Source organism: Barbatula barbatula, assembly GCF_947034865.1.
Source record: "Barbatula barbatula genome assembly, chromosome: 1".
In the NCBI taxonomy this organism is placed as follows: Eukaryota; Metazoa; Chordata; class Actinopteri; order Cypriniformes; family Nemacheilidae; genus Barbatula; species Barbatula barbatula.
The window spans coordinates 25,933,996-25,952,746 of NC_136766.1; the positions used below are offsets into that span (position 1 = coordinate 25,933,996).

Sequence of the window (18,751 nt, forward strand, 5' to 3'; positions counted from 1 at the left end):
TGTACTTTTCAATAATGTACATTAGTTCAAATTAATAAATGCATTAACTACTTCTAACAATGAGCAATAAAGTTTTCTGAGTTTATTAAACTTTGTTAATGTTAGTTAATGCAAATTGTATACAATTATTCATGTTAGTTCATGGTGCATTCACTAATGTTAACAATGACAGCTTTTGATTGTTAAAGTGTATTCATTGCTAAAACGAATATGAAGATTAAGATAAAGATTAATAAATGCTCTAGAAGTATTGTTTATTGTTATTTCACGCTAATGCATTAAAGAAACAGTATACCAAAAAATACATTTCCGTCATCACTTACTCACCAAGTTGTTTTAAATCTGTATATATTTCTTTGTTCTGTGAAATACACGGAGAATGTAGGAAAGCAAAGAGTTCTCGGACACCAGTGACTACCATAGCAGTTTCCAACTATTGTAGTCAATGGTGCCCCAGAACTGTTTGGCTACAAACATTCTTCCAAATCTATTCTTTTGTGTTCAGTGTAACAATAAAATGATACAGGTTTGAAGCAACCATGAGCAAATGATGACAAAATTTTTTGTGTGACGTATCCCTTTAACTATGATGTAAACAATGATGTTACCCAAAATGAATTCAACACTTCAATACTTTGTGACTTAAGAACTTTTCTAGTTAATTATGGTTTTGAGATCCTACTGTTTAGTTTTACACATTTATTACTCGGGGACGTGGGTGGGAAAAGCAAATCATTTCAAAAACAGAAAAATGGGTTGCTGCTTGAATAAGTTTGAAAACCTCTTATTTCATTTTAATGAAATCTGGCATTACATCGATTATCTGCCCCCCCTTCGATACCATCAACTGAAAAATGATGATCAACAGTCAAGCACTGGCAATAAAGAAAGGAGTATAACAGCTCTTGATCTAAGGAACACCAACAACTAGATATTTCCTCTGGCATCTGTTTTTATTTATATACATTTCCAAATTTCTCTATGACAGAGCTATTCAACTCTCGTCCAAGAATTTCACCAACCAAATTTTGTTCCAACGCCAATCTCTTAAAGGGACAGTTCCCCAAAAATGAAAATTCTGCCATTTGTTCACCTTCTAGTTGTTCCAAATCTGTATAAATGTCTTTGTTCTGATGAACTTAGAGAAAGATATTTGGAAGAATGCTTGTAACCAAACAGTTCTTAAACCCCATTGACTACTGTAGTAGGAAAACTGCTTATCCATTTATTCGTTCTATTGAACACAAAATAAAATATTTTGAAGAATGTGAGACCTCAAACACTTCTGGGGCACTTTTGGCTACCAGTGTCATTTTTCATACCATGGTAGTCAAGATAAAATGGCGGCAGCGGGAAAAAGACATAAGAATGGCTACCTACGTCAGAAAGAGAGCGAAATCTGAACGGCTCGTTTTCTCACAGGCTTCTAGAAATATGCTCACATAAAAAAAGTTACTGGGTTGTCATTCTTCACGTTTTCTGAGTTGGCAGATGCACCAGAGACCCGATTACAGCACTTAAACATGGAAGAATTCAGATTTTCATGAAATGGCCCTTTTAACCTCCCTGCTTCCCTACTAGTATGGTCAAATCAAACCTCAAATAAGAGGTCTGCCTGAATCCTCAGTATCAAAAAAAACAGGAGCTGAAAAATACTCGAGTGGACACTTTCCATCTCATAAACCCATCAAAGCGGAGAAGCCGGAAAACTCAAGAAGAGAAATAAAAAAAGCATAAAATAAAATTGTTCCATTTGGTACCTGATTAAATTATTTCTGTGGTTGTTGTTGTTCTTCGTGGGTCAATGAACATATGGGTCACATGCCAAAGCAGATGTGGTATGAATTCATGCTACACACATATATTGCACTAATCATACACACTGCATCGACGGTCGATAAGCACTTAATAAAATACATTACAAACTGCCACACGATTTCGATCACGACTCTAGATTAGCTTGTTCGGGTGTCTCTGAATAGGGATGAATCTGCAGAAGACTGGCCCTCCGGCCCTGCCCTGTGTAAATCAATAATATTCTCTCTCAATTTTTCATAATAAACATAATTCAATAACCTCTTTCAATGACTCTACAGTTTGTGTGCGCGTGTTATCCATGACTTCTCCATTCGCTCCACCGTTAGACGGAGAGTTCATCCGAGAATACTAAAACTCATATTTAATGCAGGGCAGTAATGCCTGCAATGCCCTTTATCTCTCTTCCCATCTCTCTTTCTCTCTCTCTCTTTAAGTCCAATCAGAGGGCTTGACTGTGGATGTTAATTGAATTGGACTGTAGGTCTCTTTCTAATGTGCAGCAGATGGTCCGAGCATTCCCGTTTCCTCCGACTCATCATGCAACATACACACGTGTATACTGTACACAGAGGTCTAAATGCACATGTTTGAACTTGTACACACACACTAGGTGGCAGTGTTGTACTACCCTGGGCCACTGAGTCTGAAAGCCCTAAAGACATGCTAATCGTTTAGAGAGCGTGTCGCACGACCATGTATGTGTGAGAACGTGGGGGTTTGCTCATCGCTTAGTGAGTGAGGCACTGTGGATGACAAGACCCAGTGAGCTGTGTACCAACGCAGCAAGTTTGGGCATCCGAGGCATGCTTATTCGTTCAAAGTTACTAGAAATGCTGCCTAGTTAGGGCACACACAAGTACACACACTTATAATGTACTAACAGCAAATAGCAGAGGACACGACCCCTCAGAATAAATCATCAACAAAAAGTTGGGCTGGGAGCATTCGACTGCAGCTGTGTGTGTGTGCGAATGTCCCGTTATTTGCGTCAAACAGCAGCATATGTACAAGACTCGGGCAGAAATGTGCACCGCAGCAAACTGTAAATAAAATACTGCATTTATAAGAAAAGCTTATGAGTTTAATTTAATTACAGGAAGCAGCATATGTTAAAAGTGTTTGCACGTGCGGTTTGTCCCGCGTCATTAAAGCCCGATTCACCGGCTGGCTCCGCTCGCTAGATACGTTTCCAAAGTCCGTCGGTCAGTTGAGCCCTTGTCCGGGACAGTTCAACTGCATATTCTGCAGAACCGTCCCGTAGTTCCTTTTTCTACGCATGTATTTATAAATTCCAGGTGATCTGCACACCGACATGCTAAATGTGTGGAAAGGCTCAATTATAAGTACAAGGCGGCAAACAGCAAACCTCTTCACTGCAGGTCCATCAATGCACACACAGCCCATCTGGGTGTGCGAACACTTCAGCTTCCATAATGAATACTATCATCATTAATCATCTTTTCTCCTTGTGGACGGGGCTGTCCGTTCTTGAGAGCCTGAGTAATTTGGAATTGATTCTGTCCCCTGTATACAACCCACCGCTGAATACTAAACACACAGTATGATGTGGCGTCTATCCCAAAAAAAACCAAAAGAAATAGAGAGGAGTGTGAGAGAAGTAAAGCATATGTCCAGCTTTTGTTGCAATAGTGACAGGAACAAACCGCAAAGCGGGTGCTTAAGAGGGAGGAGAGAGAGAGAGCGAGAGAGAGAGGAAGGATCTGAGCTTCTAGGTAAGATTGCTGTGTTAGTGAGACCCTTTCTCAGCATGAGCCCCCAGCCTCTTCTATATATACGTCCTCTTTCTTATTCTCCCCGTGCCTACCTGTCAGCCAGAAACCACCCCCCTGTGATTCTCCTTCTTTGTCTCTCGCTCACAGGTTTGTGTGAGACACTGATGAAAATGACAGCTCCGGCAAGGAGAGCCGCAGTCTGCATGACTCTACATATTAGTGCACTACGCATGCATTTCTAAATATATACACAATCACACACTGGCCGCATTTCAATGATACCGAGGGAGTTGCCTACCTAGACTTCTTTTTTTGGGCATCAAAGGCGCGCTAGGAAGCACAGTTATAGCTTTCTCAGAGATGTCTGGTGTGATGCAAAGTCTGATCTAAAAACTAGGTTGTTTTCAACCCATAGTTGGGTCAGAAAGGCACAGACCCAACCGTTGTGTTAAAGGGAATACTCTGCCAAAAATGCAATTGCAAATTACCCTCAAGTCGTTCGACAACCCAAGGACCTCCATTCATCTTCGAAACACAAATTAAGATGGTTTTCCGGTTAAGGTCCGGGAGCTTTCTGTACCCGGTAACCATTCAAAAGTGCAAATCGAGTGAATAAAGACATAGTTCAAATAGTCTATGATACTCCAGTGGTTTAGCCATAACTGTATAAAGTGACAAGTATACTTTTTGGGCGTAAACAATCAAAAATAACAACTTATTTAACAACTTTCGCTTCAGTGTCCTATGCGCCTCTGGAAGACCACGTGACCAGGCTCATGGGGCGGATGCAGGAGCCAGGAAATTGTTAAATAAAGTTTTTTTTAAGTAATGTTTTAAATTGACCAAAAATGTCCATATTTGACCCAACAGCCTATGTGCAACATCATATACTGTATATACGTGTTGTAATCTGTCTTAAGATCACAGGTCACATCACATATTTGAACTTTTTGAATATATATTTTAGAATGATTGCCACCTTGGAATTATAAGATTCTATCTGCACTCTGAGCAGTTTTTGTTTTTTACATTTTACTTTGTAGATAAAACCTTTTTGTACACAATGTAAAGAAAAACATTACATACTATAAATAAGTTTTCACAATATATGAATATGTAAATAACTCAATTTTGTCAAATATCAGAACCTTTTAATTCAAAGGTGACGTTATTTTCAATGCTTTGTCAGCTTAACCAGCACTACAACATATTAAACTGACTGTATTTAGGTTCCTTACTACCTTGTTTTTAATCACAAATTGATGTTTGATTGATGTTTAAGAATTTTATAACTGAATGTGTTTTTGGTTTAATAAAAATTCTAAGTTAAATATTCAAAGTCTTTATTTGGGATGGCCACAAAGCGATACATTCTTCACAAAGGGGGCCTTACAATGAAAAAGATTGAGAACCACTGGTTTAAGTTACCTGGAGTGATCTATAACACCTAAACCTAGTCCTTATCACGGTGTTGCTATTGCACACAATTGGTTTAAAAAAAAACTTCCCCAAAAACTAAAAGAACCTAAAAAAAATGACAACTACTTTTATAATTAAAAATGTCTTACATTTGACTGGTCAAGACCTTCACACACGACACCAACAATGCTTTTGACCCATTTGTGATTCATTCGAGCTAAACACACATAAACACAAATACAGAAAATACGAACAGGCATGAAGGAATTTTCTGAAAAGTTTCAGCCCTTGGGAAGAAGAAATGATTCTATTAGATTAGAGCTTTTGTGCGGCTGCCACATTCACAAAGCGTGCTCTCCAGTTCTTATCTGCTCTCGGTTCGTCTGTACAATTGTAAGCGTTGCACACTTTGTGAAACTCCCGGATGGTCTCAATCAAACCCGAAAAGAGTAGCAGCATCATCTAAACACAGGAATGACTTTCCCCTCGAGAATGTATTCATTCCTAGACAGTCAGTTTACATTCTTTATTGGACCCTTGACTTGTTTGCCCAGAAGGCTTAAAGCAGCCGTTCTGAGCTCTGCTCTATAGGGAGATTGATAGTAATTATGTTTGTGTGAGAGCTCAAGGTGCCTTAGCATTGATAAGTCCTTTGGCCTGTGTATGAATACATCTCTTTCCAGATCCGGATTCTGAGAAGCCACTGCTTAAAAGTACTCGACAGATGTACCGCGTGTCAAAACCTACTGAGCCACCTACCTAGACAGCATGGTTCAAAACTAGACGGCTGCCTATCTAGACAGCGGTTTTGTTCAAGATAGGCACGTTCGACTCTGCAATTGTGACTCTGCATGCACCCCTAATGTCCAAAAATGCTGTGCAGCTAGGCAGCTCACACAAGTTATTTTCTTTGAGGTGTGAGTTTGCGGTTGAGTCACACACACACAGTAATATTATAATGTGGAGTTACTGGCTCCTCACGCGTTGCGGTTCTCCCCTGCAGCGGTGCGCTCAATCATGTTGAGGGATGGTGTTTTTTAGGCTATGGCTTGTTTTTGGTGCTAATATATTCACATTACGATGCAGTAACAGCACGGATGAAGCCTGTAACGGTCCCTCAGTGGATGGAGACTTTGCCTCCGCCACAAACAAATCACCAATTACCCCTCGACTGGGAATGCAAGAAAGTTATAGTACAATTAGGTCTCAGTAAAAATAATCCTATACATCAATTAGGCAAAGTCATTAGGACACTTCTTCAATTAAGACAGAAAAACTGCTGGTGAAGGCCGCGGGCTTTAGCAAGCGGCTACGTAAGACAAATTGTCACAAATTTGCGTGTATGTGTGCGTACTGTTGCACCAACAGCATGTGTTTTCCTACTGGAGGGAAAAACGCTACAAATGAAATATTTTGAATCAGAGAATTGACAGTGAATTGTCTTGTGTGTGTCTGTGTGTGCGCATGGCCGATCATTCAATCCAGAATGATTCGATTGAATGATATCCCACAACGTTTCGCATCCGTATCCGCGTGTGAAAACCCCCAGGAAAACAGAATGCAGAATGGAAGCCATCAGGAATCGTTCGAACTGCTTTCCCCAAAATAAACAAGTTGTTTATCACAAAATCACATTTACGACTTAATTGCAAAAATCACGATTCATGTTTCGTCTGCATTATACATTCTATCAGCAAAATCAGCCACATCACAAGCCGTCGCTAATATATACTAATAATATGATCTACTAATAATAGTATTCATATAATAATATATTTTTAAATATATTTAACAATAATAATACATTTCTTAATATATTATTTGGAACACTTTACAATAAGGTTGTTTTTGTTAGCGTTGGTAGCGTTGCATTAACTAACAAGAACTAACAATGAGCAATATAGTTTTTAGTTATGGCCAGTACAATTATTCACTGTGCATTAACTGTTGTTACCAGATAAGACATAACAATTTTAAAATGTATTAATAAATGCTCCAATTCACTTGTTAATGAACTATGATTCATTAATAAAAGTTCATTGTTAATACATGTTAGCTAATGCCTTAAGTAGTGTTTACAAGTATACCCTGATTGTAAAGTGTCCCATTATGTCATACATACAAGTACAAGTGCTCAAGTTAAGACCACCTAAAACCGAGACCCAGCACTCCAAAAGTGTATCTAAAAGGTCCCCATAGAAAAATCTGAATCATAACAAAATCATTCATTCTAAGCACTCTTATCTATTCAGCAGCAAAACTGCTGTGCAGAATCGCACAAAAGTTTTCATATGGTCTAGATTTGTTAGACTTACTGTTTGCAATTGTGTCTAAAATTTAAGTCACTTATTAAGTCACGGTTTATTGAATGATTGTATAAAATCAATCAGAGCTTTTCAGATCATGTCAAGATCTCATAAAAGTACCTTTTTTGATATTGTGGGCATTTATATTCATTGTGTTGACAGATTTATTTTAGGACAATCCCATAGTCATCTCTTACCGGCACATCAGTAACGTAAGAAATCAAATAATAAATAAGTCAATGATGCACCAGCAACTTTTTTAATTCCCACAGTTGTGGTCTTGACCGGTCATCAAATAAAATTCAGAGACCACAAAGTCTGAGACCGAGACAAAAAAAAAGTCAAGACCGAGACAAGACCAGGACCATCAGAAAATTGGTCTGGGGGGACTTCATGGACCCGTTGCACCAGCCGGACGTAAAAAAGTTGTGTATAAGGCCAACGTCGGACATAACTACGACCATTCTTGTCATAAATATTCATCTAAAACTATGACCAGGTGCAACTACGCTCAACTTAGACGATACGCGTCCCCGAAAACGAAAACATTCCTTGTAACAGGTGTTCCTTACATTATGAAATAAGATATTTTATGTACAGAGATATTTTAGTTATTTTCTTTAAAATAGAGTTTTATTCTCCATTACTTATCTCCATTATTTCCCATTCTATTATATTTACCCTAAATAACGGTCCTTTAAATGAAGACGTCTGTCTTCGTGAAATGCAGTGGACAGCAGATTTGGTTCTGTCCATGTAATGTTATATCAATATACATAAATTAAAATAAATCTTAACAAGAGCATTAGCCTTTCATTCATTCTTTTGAAATTATTTTAAAATGATCCAGCGCTGTCTCTGGTTTTTTTCGGATAAATTACGTTTCCTGCTCCTCCGTAGACATCTCAAATATCTGATCGTTCGTGCTTTCTTCCGTTTCTTCCACTACTGATCAGAAATCTCGCTCCTGTGGCATGTTCACTTGTCAATGCAGAGTGTTAAAATACACTTTAAAATACTTTTTTTCTGTAGATAACGCAGGCGCGGATTCAGTCCGAGACATTGTCTAAATTTATGCTTTAGGCCTATTTTTTTCCAAGAATTTTTACTTACGCCTACCACTGACTAGGCATAAGATTTAGTCTCAGACGTGCGCTACACTATGGTGGTGCAACCGGCCCCTGTTGTTCAGAAGGCTGAAAATGATTACTTCAAGATGCTGCTTATTGTGACCTTGAACCTCTTGACCTTTGGTGACCTCTGCCCTCTCACCTTAGTTTGTGGTGACCCTTGTCTTTGTAGGGTGTGATGTCCAGGGACGTTTCCTCCCACGTCTTCATGATTCCTTCCAGCGCCTGTAAACCAAAGATCAGCGTTAGGCTTTTCAATGTTACCACTAATGTTTTCAGACGTTCCCACCTCAGCACTGATCTATAAGAGTGGGAGGGGCAGTGACCAGTCTGATGAGGACATTTGGGGACTAGTGACCGGGAAAGCACATTGAACAAAGACCCCGTAGATAGATGCGACAATGATACATATTGACGTGTTACAGAACCAAATGATTAGCCTACCAAGACAACATCATTAGGCATAATAGGCAAGTTATTCAAACGGTGTTTAAAAATCTAGTGAGCTGTCTGCGTAGACAGCATTTTGTTGTATTAGAGCTGGAAGGACATTCATCAATCACATGAAGACCGACCAGTGACAGGGAAAAATATTGATCAGAGCCCCTGCAAATAAACATTAGAAGGGCTGTTTCTAGAAGGTGCAGTCGTGCCGAGAAACGTGGCACTGACAGTTCTCATTTACACTCTGTCTGTCTTTCACTTCCTTTCTCTTTTCTCTCTCTGTGTGGGTGACTTCTAGGTGAACCGCTTTGTGCTTTGGGAGGTTACGAGGGTGCGCTCTCTCGTTCCTGCTCTCGAACCGAAGCCGTGTTGTTGTAACCTCTATGAGCACAGAGCACAGCGTCTGGGAATCTCCCCGGACTAAAAGCCAGAGGAAGAAACATTGAGATAGTGGGAGAGAGGGAGGGAAGAGAACAACCTCCCACAGTCTGACAGGCGGACAGGGCTGCTCCCCTCTGCAGGGGCAGTGAAGGCTGCTCTGAAGGAAATTAAGCGCAGGGCTCATTTCCCCTGCGGCCGCCACACATGACCTGCGACTGCAGCCTGGGGACACATGCCTCCAGCAGCACTGCGCTCATACTGTACTGAGTGAACAGAGACCAGGAAATCTTCCTTTTAAAGACTAAAACAGGATTATAAAGCAGTCAACCCATAAGCCTGTTTCACACGACCTGCGTCTGCATCACGTAAGTGATGCTTATGCAGAATTGCGCTAGTAGACCTGCATTTTGCTTTTACACAAACAGATCATTTCTTGTCTTTATTAAAGATTATACATTACAGAATGTTGGGATAAGGGGTGTCACAATCTAAATTTTTTAGATTGCTTCAGTGACAACAACATAAACATCCACAATGAATCAATAACTGTTGAGCTTTAATTTAATACAATTACGAATATACATTTAATATAAAATAAATTGTTATATTAAGTTAACTTCGGGCCAGGCTCCAATGAAATGAATAATTCATAATAATAATAATTAATGACATTTATATAGCGCTTTTCTGGGCACTCAAAACGCTTTACACTCCTCAACCACCACAAACTGTCGATAGACAATGACTGTGATATCATTAGCTGTATTACTTAATTGATATTGTGTTAAACAGATTCGCTTAGTGGGACAAGGTGTTAAAATCCCAATATTTGAGCACAGTTTTATTGCCCAATAGGACATTTCCCACGCTTCATGCGTGACAGAGAAGCAGTCAAGAATATTGATAGAGGAAAGGAGGTCCGAGGCTTCCTCTGTGTTTTGGGGACATGTTCACATAAATTCAGAATATATTTATGTTTATACAGTATATACTGTAGTGACAATATCTGGTTGACACTCCAACATAGTAGGTGGTATTGCACCCATTTTAGCATTTGTCTGTTAAACCACAATGGTTAAAATCTACAGTCACATACACTTGTATTTTTAATGGAATTAATTGACCAAAAAGGAAAAACACAAATTAAACATAATAAATGATGATTTTGAATGATTATGAATTCATTGTTGTTGTAAATTCTATTGCATAAACAATAACTGTGTATATTGTGAGCCCTATAATGATAGAAAATGGGCATCCATTTAAAATCCATACAAATTGACGGGGCTCACACGCAGCTTAAAATAATCAAACGTTATAGTCCATTAGTGTGGACATAGATTGTTATCATTTTAGTTATAATTTTTACTACGAACAGGCCTTTAATCTGTTAATATGAGCACAAAAACAAAGATGCACGATGTGAGAATCAGATTTTAAATGTACTAAACCGTAAATACAGCACTAGTCTTTGTACCCATGAATACTGTTGCCTTTCCATTCCAACTGTACGTCACAGCCGCCAGACTCAAAATCTCTCTGCTGCGAGTCTCCGCTGGGGCGGTCTGATTACAGAATGTCACTCTGAGGATATCATCTCTGACCCTTCAAACATGACCTCTGACCCTTATCCTCTTGACAGTGACTCTCCCTCTCTTTTTAACATACTGAGTCCCAGAGGATCTTCTGTGTTATGAGAGGAGCAGAGAGTAGTGAGAATCACTGAGCCTACTGTCTGTCCATCAGACACAAAAGAAGAAATGCGTACGAAAGAAAAATGAAAAATAAAACCAATCAAGAGTTAATGACTGGATGCAATGGGAAATCGTGTGCTTTCCATTAATTCTGTCACAGTTTGGCTTTCAGCTTGCATCTTCAAAACTGCTTCTTTACAGGACGGAAAAACACAGCATTTTGACAAACATTGTGTTGTCAAGGTCAACGGCTCTTTTCGATACTTTTTCATAGGTTAAATATTTGCAAAACCAAAGACAAACGTGAAGAATGATTTATGAAGAAGTAAAAATACTGAAAAACGGAGATATGAGGTTTTAGTCTGACAGCAACGATTAGTTTTTCATTACAATTTTAACTTTTCTCTGAGACTTTGTATCTGGTGGTGATGTGATGTATTCACCTGATAGAGGTCTGGAACCAGTTGAGAGTCATGGGTTCGATTAACAGGGAACATAATAATTGATCAAATGTGATGAAAGCCCACGTTTATTCATAACCGTTGGCATTGGAGCTGCCTCTTTTACCTCTAAACATTATGGCTTAAATTGGATTTCTCATAATACCCAATTATGTTATACAAAACCTTTTGTTCTCTAGTCATATTGAAAGCCTGGTGCATTGAAGACCCTATAATGTAAAATCCAAAACATATTCTTTAATTTCAATAAGGACTGAGTGGAAAATGGAGAGGGGGCTATCAAACCTGTTCTATGGAGAGCTCTTTGCTGGCAGCTCCTGATATGTCACTGACGCGTTCAGCATGATGGTCCAAACCCAAAGACACAATCTTCTCGAGGGTGAAGTCGGGACTGTTCGGATCAAATGACTGTTGGACTTCTTGACTTATTTGATCCCAGTGTCTAAAATAAAAGAAACAGACCTGAACAGTCATTTGACGTTTCAAATAGTCGACATGCTTTGACACACAAGAGGATTAACCTCGCTTGAAATTCTTTGTAAATGCATAAATTCAATAAATTAAAATACAAATTCTTGAGAGAAATGAATAAAGGTGGTATAAAATATGAAATAGCAAACTCTTGATCAAAAATTACAAGCCAGTTGCGTTATTATGACAGTTTTATGAACTAAAGAACTGTGATGTTTAGTCACAATACACTGGTCACGACGACGGTCAGACTCTGTCATAATAAACAGGTGTGACATCCAATGACAGCGAAAGGATTGAATTCTCCCGCAGGGATCCCGTAGCCATGACGCACAGCTTGTTGTCTTCTCTCACAGAAATCCTCAGAGACCGTCAGCACATCTGATCCACAACAAAACACAACAGCACCATTTCAAAAAGCGTTCTGCCAGCGACTGGCCCCCCTGAGATTGAGGCTGAGCATTCTGGGACATGATCTCTCGCAAACTGCCTGTTTTTCTTTCCCTTTTCTCTCTGCTCCCGTTTTGTCGGTTCTGGACTTCTGAGGCAGGAGCTCTGTTTATTTTCATCTGCTCCCCCGATATGCGGTGTCGGCCAGCGGGAGATGCTAACAGGGATCTTTCAGAGGGTTACATCAGTGTGATTAGCCGGCTGTCATCAGGGGAACATGAGGCTTGTCTTTGCCGTCTCTGGCAGGGCTGCTGCAGTACGCCTGATTGGGGCCGATGGGCTGTTGTTTTGGGAACGCCAGATCTAATCAAAGAACTTAGGGGAAAAGGAAAATGGGAAGTGGAAAACGGTGCGTTTTATGGCAGGGATGGCGCCGGAGCGTGCATCGCTCTGCGTGAGAACAGAGAGATGTAACTAGGGTCTGGCTGTCAGGGTGTGCGATTGCCGCTCATCTTAGAACCGCAGGGATGTCCTGGCTAAACGGAGCACCACTCGTTTTTCCAGTAGTTTGATCTACAATATTTGTGAGCTATCTGCTAAAACCAAATTAAGTACACAATACTAAAAGACCCAATAAGAGCGGCCATTTGAGCCACATTGGCCAATCCTGGCATGGGCATCAGTGTTATATAGATAGACATTTTACCGAATCCTTACTCTTACTTTTTTTGTTATTTGTCTGGATAAGTCTTATCCACCGTTTTTAAATCGATTACTTCATATTGTTTGAAGTAAATTTCTCACAAAATCGTACCCACTAACACCCTTTATAAATCATTATTAAAAGCTACAGTTCCCAATCCGAAGAAAGTTTTGAACAATTATTTGTTAAAGTACTTACTCGACAACAGATTTTTGTTTATTTCTAACAAAAAATGAAGATTGCAACATTAATAAATCATGACCACATTTCAAAAGACTTTAAAAAAAAACTGCTCAGCAGCTACAGAATAACTCTACTAAAATGAGGGATTTGTTGAAGAGACAACAGTGTCAATAATTAAAGAAGCGATGTCACTCTTGATAAGAAGGGTAAGTGTGAGAATGACACTTCATTCTACGGCGAACACTTATTTTGTGGCATGTGTATGTCCCCTCACCTCTCTCTCATGGCTGGATTCCTGAGGTCTGCAATAAGCGGGATGATTTTCTTAAACTGTTCGATCCTGCTCTTAGTAAAATCCACAGCCTCCCACTGCTTGTCCTGAAACCACACACACACACACCATCATCACTCTACTAAGCTACTTTCTAAACAGTCAGTGTCTTCAGTGCAGACTGAAGTGTAAAACTGACTGATGGACTGTGATGCACTGATCCACTGTCAGTGAAAGAGCACCCAAAGGGTCTGAATCAAGCAGGTGTTTCTAATCTGCTTAGAGCTAAATGTCAGGATAATGAGAAGCTGGCGAGAAGAGAAGCTAAATTAGCTTTAAAGGGTAATTAGAGACACAAAAGAGCTTTTATCACCGTTACAAAGAGAAACGAAGGAACAAGAGTCTCAGCTGGACCATAATGAAGCGGCAGCGATGTGAGCATATGAGTACAGTAGTAGATGAGCGAGGGACGAAAACATCACTGATGCCACTGCCTTGGATCTGAACTGTTGAGCTGATGGTGGTCTAATATGTCCCCCCGTTGGGTCCGAGTGTCCCCTGATGGTAGTAAAATTCTTCCAGTAAAAGTGGTCCCTGCCATTAAAACTGATTTTTAAACATGCAAATGAAATTTCAGGAGTTGAAAGATTTAGGGCATAGCAATCTGATGTGATCTGAAATGATAACACAGCACTCGGAATGTCACGACTGGCCCACCAGAATAATTCAAAGTAATGTTATTCCCTGACAACAACTGTATAACGACACAGGGTTATCAGGGGTCATTTTTTATAAATACAATTACAAATGTTGTAAACTGTTGTTCAATACCTGTATATCGCCGCCGTCCTTCCAAAAACTGTCCAATTTTGCTGTTTCTCAAAAATTTTAAAAAACACTGTACCTTTTAAATGATTAAATATTGTGTTGTTGAAGTTGACAATGAAACCCAGTGACAAACATAAAAGGTGACTAATAATAATGATTCATGGCAACAACAAAAAAAATTAGGTTTAAGAAAGACAGCAGCGATATGTCTCTTTTGTTTGTGGAGCACCAAATAAGAGATTTTGAGAAATGTCTTACTGGTTAAGTTTCTATACAATGAAAGTCAATGGGTGGCAATGTAGTTTGGTTACGAATGTACTAGCAAAATAATTTTGTGTCGTGCAGAAGAATGTCATACAGGTTTGGCATGAAGGCATAGTGAATGTTACACTGGCTTGCCTTCAACTCTCTGCTCAGTGTGTGGAGTTTCTTGAACATTGTCTGTGCGGTGTTCTCCATGACCTCCGTCTGTAGAAAGGCCAACTGACCCCCCTTCCACTCATTCCACAAAGTCTCCCACTGCTGTGAGATCTCCCACACCTGCTGCAGGTAATCCAGATCCTACACAAACACACACACAACCTAAGGTGACCTTCATAATCTTTCATTCGCAGTGGCAATATTGTCACACCACATGACAAGTGTATTCCAGAGTCTACTTTGAGTAGATTGTTTTTTGAAACAGCAGTGAACAAGCACCTTCTCAAGCACCAGGATGTCTTTGGAGGGTGTCTGTTCAATCTTGAAGATGGTGAGGCCGCGGCGTATGCTTCCCTCCTCTTCCATAAGAGCTTCCAACTGGGCGCGCAACTCTGACACCTGCTTCATTGCAGAATCTGGGGTCACCCCGCTGCTAAACGGTCCTGCACAGATACACATACAAAAAAACACAGTACACATAAAGACACAGGGATCCAAGGACCACACACATGCACACAGATGCACTTGGTTAATTAATAAAGAAACTGCATATGTGCTTGTTATTTCCCCAGAGAGCAGCTCGGCTCGCTCAAAGAGCTCAACTAATCCCTATTGCGTGAATGTAAGCGAAGTGAGCATGTTTCCCTCAATGCACCATTAATGTGTTTTCACAGTCGGGGGCGCAGCGTGTCAGTGGGTTTTTTTTCCGCATGCGGCGTGAGTTCTGGCTCGGACCCAGCGCCCCGGACTCCCACGATCCACATGCTTGCGACAGCTTTGATTTACGAGATATTTGCGCACCACTCATCTCAGGATGGCAACACACACCATGTACAGAAACGCACTCGCACAGACACCGTTCTCTGCTCGGAATGAGGCCCCTGGTGGGATGTTTACAGGCACGGTTGTTTACGTCTGTCAACGCTCATAATGGATTCCATCAAACACAGTTGCAAAGTCGCACACCTACATCGCTACCAATTACAAAAAACACACATTTACACAATTCTGCATTAACGCGGGACATTAAACGGTGCGTGAAGAAATTGACCGTAAAAAATCTCCGGTCAATATTTGCGTAAAGTGTGATTTACTGGAGCACACAACACACGCTAAAGCACGCAGGAGGGATGCACAACCAAGTGCATTTTGCCCGAATAAAATGTAAAGAAAATCGAATTAGCAAACGCTAAAATGTGCTACATTTTTGATAAATCCACCTTGGAGACTTTAACCAATCACACACGTGTAATTGGCTCCTTGCTGTATGTAGTGTTTTTCCTTCGAGTCACATCTGAGAGGAAATGTCACAGTGGGTCTGTAGAGAGCAGGAGATGAGATTTTGAAGGGGCACCTTGGAAGGGGCCGGTTGTATGTGTTTGGACTGAATGAGTGTGATATTATTGAAACTGTCTCTCTCTCTTGAATACAAATTTCTCTCTGCACAAAGCTGCTTCCTGGCCTCATTAACCTGAAGGAGCCCGCCATTGTTTGCTGAAACAATCCATACAATCCTGCCATATTCAACAAGTTGCAGCTGCCGCCCACGTTCAGAAATTCAGGGTTTGTGGGAAATAATGACGGCGAACGCTAAGTTCGCTACGTATTGACTTAGCGCAGCGGTTTCGCATTAAACGCGTGTGCTAAAAATCAAACTTTGTCTAAATCAAGACGGCAAGCTTTAGATTCATACCGGGAACAGAGGAGGAGCGACACTGAAAAGGAATAGCAGGAGATCAAACGGAAAAACAACAGACTTCACAGAGCCATCAGCGATCACACGTTTACACAAACACAAGGGAAACAAGGTGCAAGAGCGAGCGTGAAAAGAAACGAAGGAAAAAGGAAGACTGATAGAGGAGGGAGGGAAAAGTAGGACGAGAACTCTGTCCTCTTTGATACAGTTCGGCACAACGCGACTTTGTTCGTGAGGGGAAGTGGCAGCAGAAAGAACTTTTCAATCTCGTTTTAATAGAGCTGAGAATAAACAGCACAGCGATACCAGCAGGAGGTACTGGCTGAGTGGGCCAATGAGAGAGGGAAACGGGGAGGAGGGGATGCAGAGAGCGCAGTCAAGGGCAAGATGTCAGCATGACGGTCACTTGTGCTGTAGGTGAGGCTCTGTATCGTCTGAAACATTATCTCAGGGCTAATTGGTTGTGATGTGCCGTGGGGCGTGTGGGAGGTTGGTGGCTCAACCAGCTCTACCTGCCTTGCAGAACACCCACAGTCCCGTAAAGCAAAGGCCTGCGGCGCGGCGCGTGTAGTGAACTGACCTACAGAAAAAGAGGCATGCTGGGATGTGAAGCTCACAGTAGGGACTGAGACAGCACCAGTCGTAACCCTGTGTGAATTTCTCATTTTACACTGCAAATCTCACCGTATAACACCTGAATCTCTCACCCTTTTAAGTGTTTTTTTACTACAATTGGGGGAAAAAATTACTATTTTTGCCCATAGTGTCCCAAAACTGTTTGCTTACAAACATTATTTCTAATATCTTCTTTTGTGCAAGTTGTGACATACTGTAGGATACATGTTTTATGTCATTTTATGCAAGTTTTTAATAGGTTCAAAATGTCATTTAAGCAATTGTGTATGAGTCCTAATGACTTCAACGTAGCCCCTTAAATGCAAGTATTGTTATTTAAATATATATATATATATATATATATATATATATATATATATATATATATATTGTGTCATGTTCGATAGTAAATGTGTCTGTCTAAATATATACAACATTATCTAACTCTAAAATAAAACTTGTTGCATTTCAGATTTTATAAGCAGGTTTGGTCAGTGTTTGGAATAGTCTAAAGGAATTGAAAACTATAAAAACACAAACGTCATTTTGATATCTAAGTAAATTCAGTCAATTGTAAAAGTTTGTGTGTGCTGTGAATGAGGCAGTCAGAGAAGACTATGTGTAATGCAGGTTCATTCTTTTCTGCTGTCTGTTTTGATGTATTTTCCAGCACAAACGATGAAAAGTGAAGCACCGATGTGTGTTGTGTTCACCATTGGTGTTGAAGCTCTGTAGGGCTGCCTGTGTCTTCTTCTTAAACTCCTCTGAGGAAAGGATCAAACCGCTCTTCATCGTGTCTTTGTGTTTCTTCAACATGATGTCACTGTCAATCACAACCTGCTGAAACCACACCCACTCTCCACTGAGAGCCTCCAGCAACTCCAACACCTACAGAGACAGAGAGAGAAAAAGAGAGAGAGACATTCGGAGAGAGCCGAGTCAAATAATATTCTGTCAAATAAGAAATGGAGGCAAGATATCTAAGTGTATTTAGGCAACGATGTGATTGGAACACCTGAGGGAGTGTGTGTTTCTTTGTGTGTGTTAGCAATACTCACAGCAGGGTCGACGGTAACCTCGTATTTCTCAAGGATGGCAAACTGCTCATGGATGGGCGGAATTTGACTTTCAAGCTTAGTCAGATCTGCTTGCAGAGTTTCCAGCAGCTTAAGACTCTCCACCAACTCCGCTAGAGTCTGAGGTGGCTGAGACACCCTGAAACCGCACACACACAGTCAATGTGCTCATTGAAAATTTCATGTCATTTTAAGCAAATTAAACACAATAACACATTACAGTAACACAGATGCTCTGTTCCAAACCGCTGCTGAGGTGAAACGTGTTCTAAAACAGGAAGAAAAAAGTATAAGTGGTGCTTGACTCTGTAGTGATGGGTGTTGTGGGTGGATGCCAAGCTAAGGTCCTCGGAGTGTTCTATCGTAGTGACACTGTATGGCAGGGGTCTTCGACTACTTGTCTTTGAGGGCCAGATTGCAAAAATATAAATAGGATGCGGGCCAGTTTTTTACCATATCATCATTTCATGATGTTTTATTAAGAAAGTTCGAGATGAACAGTTCAACCAATCTCACAATAAAATAACTAACCTGGCTGGCTTTCCATGACCAATCTCACAATAAAATAACTAACCAGGCTGGCTTTCCATGACCAATCTCACAATAAAATAACTAACCAGGCTGGCTTTCCATGACCAATCTCACAATAAGATAACTAACCAGGCTGACTTTCCATGACCAATCTCACAATAAGATAACTAACCAGGCTGGC

At 40.4% G+C, this 18,751-nt stretch overlaps 1 protein-coding gene across 1 annotated transcript in view; it reads right to left on the reverse strand.

The window, feature by feature from the left end:
• The window catches only part of dnah2 (dynein, axonemal, heavy chain 2), a gene marked incomplete at its 3' end in the record, with an annotated part of 134,062 nt that overhangs the window by 65,426 nt on the left and 49,885 nt on the right, over positions 1-18,751 (reverse strand). Inside the window, exons 19-25 of the mRNA XM_079449974.1 lie at positions 18,022-18,178; positions 17,677-17,851; positions 14,932-15,095; positions 14,632-14,793; positions 13,408-13,511; positions 11,672-11,828; positions 8,549-8,631 (exon numbers count right to left, since the gene is read on the reverse strand). Of these exons, the coding sequence (XP_079306100.1) occupies positions 8,549-8,631; positions 11,672-11,828; positions 13,408-13,511; positions 14,632-14,793; positions 14,932-15,095; positions 17,677-17,851; positions 18,022-18,178 (1,002 nt within the window). The remainder of the gene's footprint in view (positions 1-8,548; positions 8,632-11,671; positions 11,829-13,407; positions 13,512-14,631; positions 14,794-14,931; positions 15,096-17,676; positions 17,852-18,021; positions 18,179-18,751) is intronic.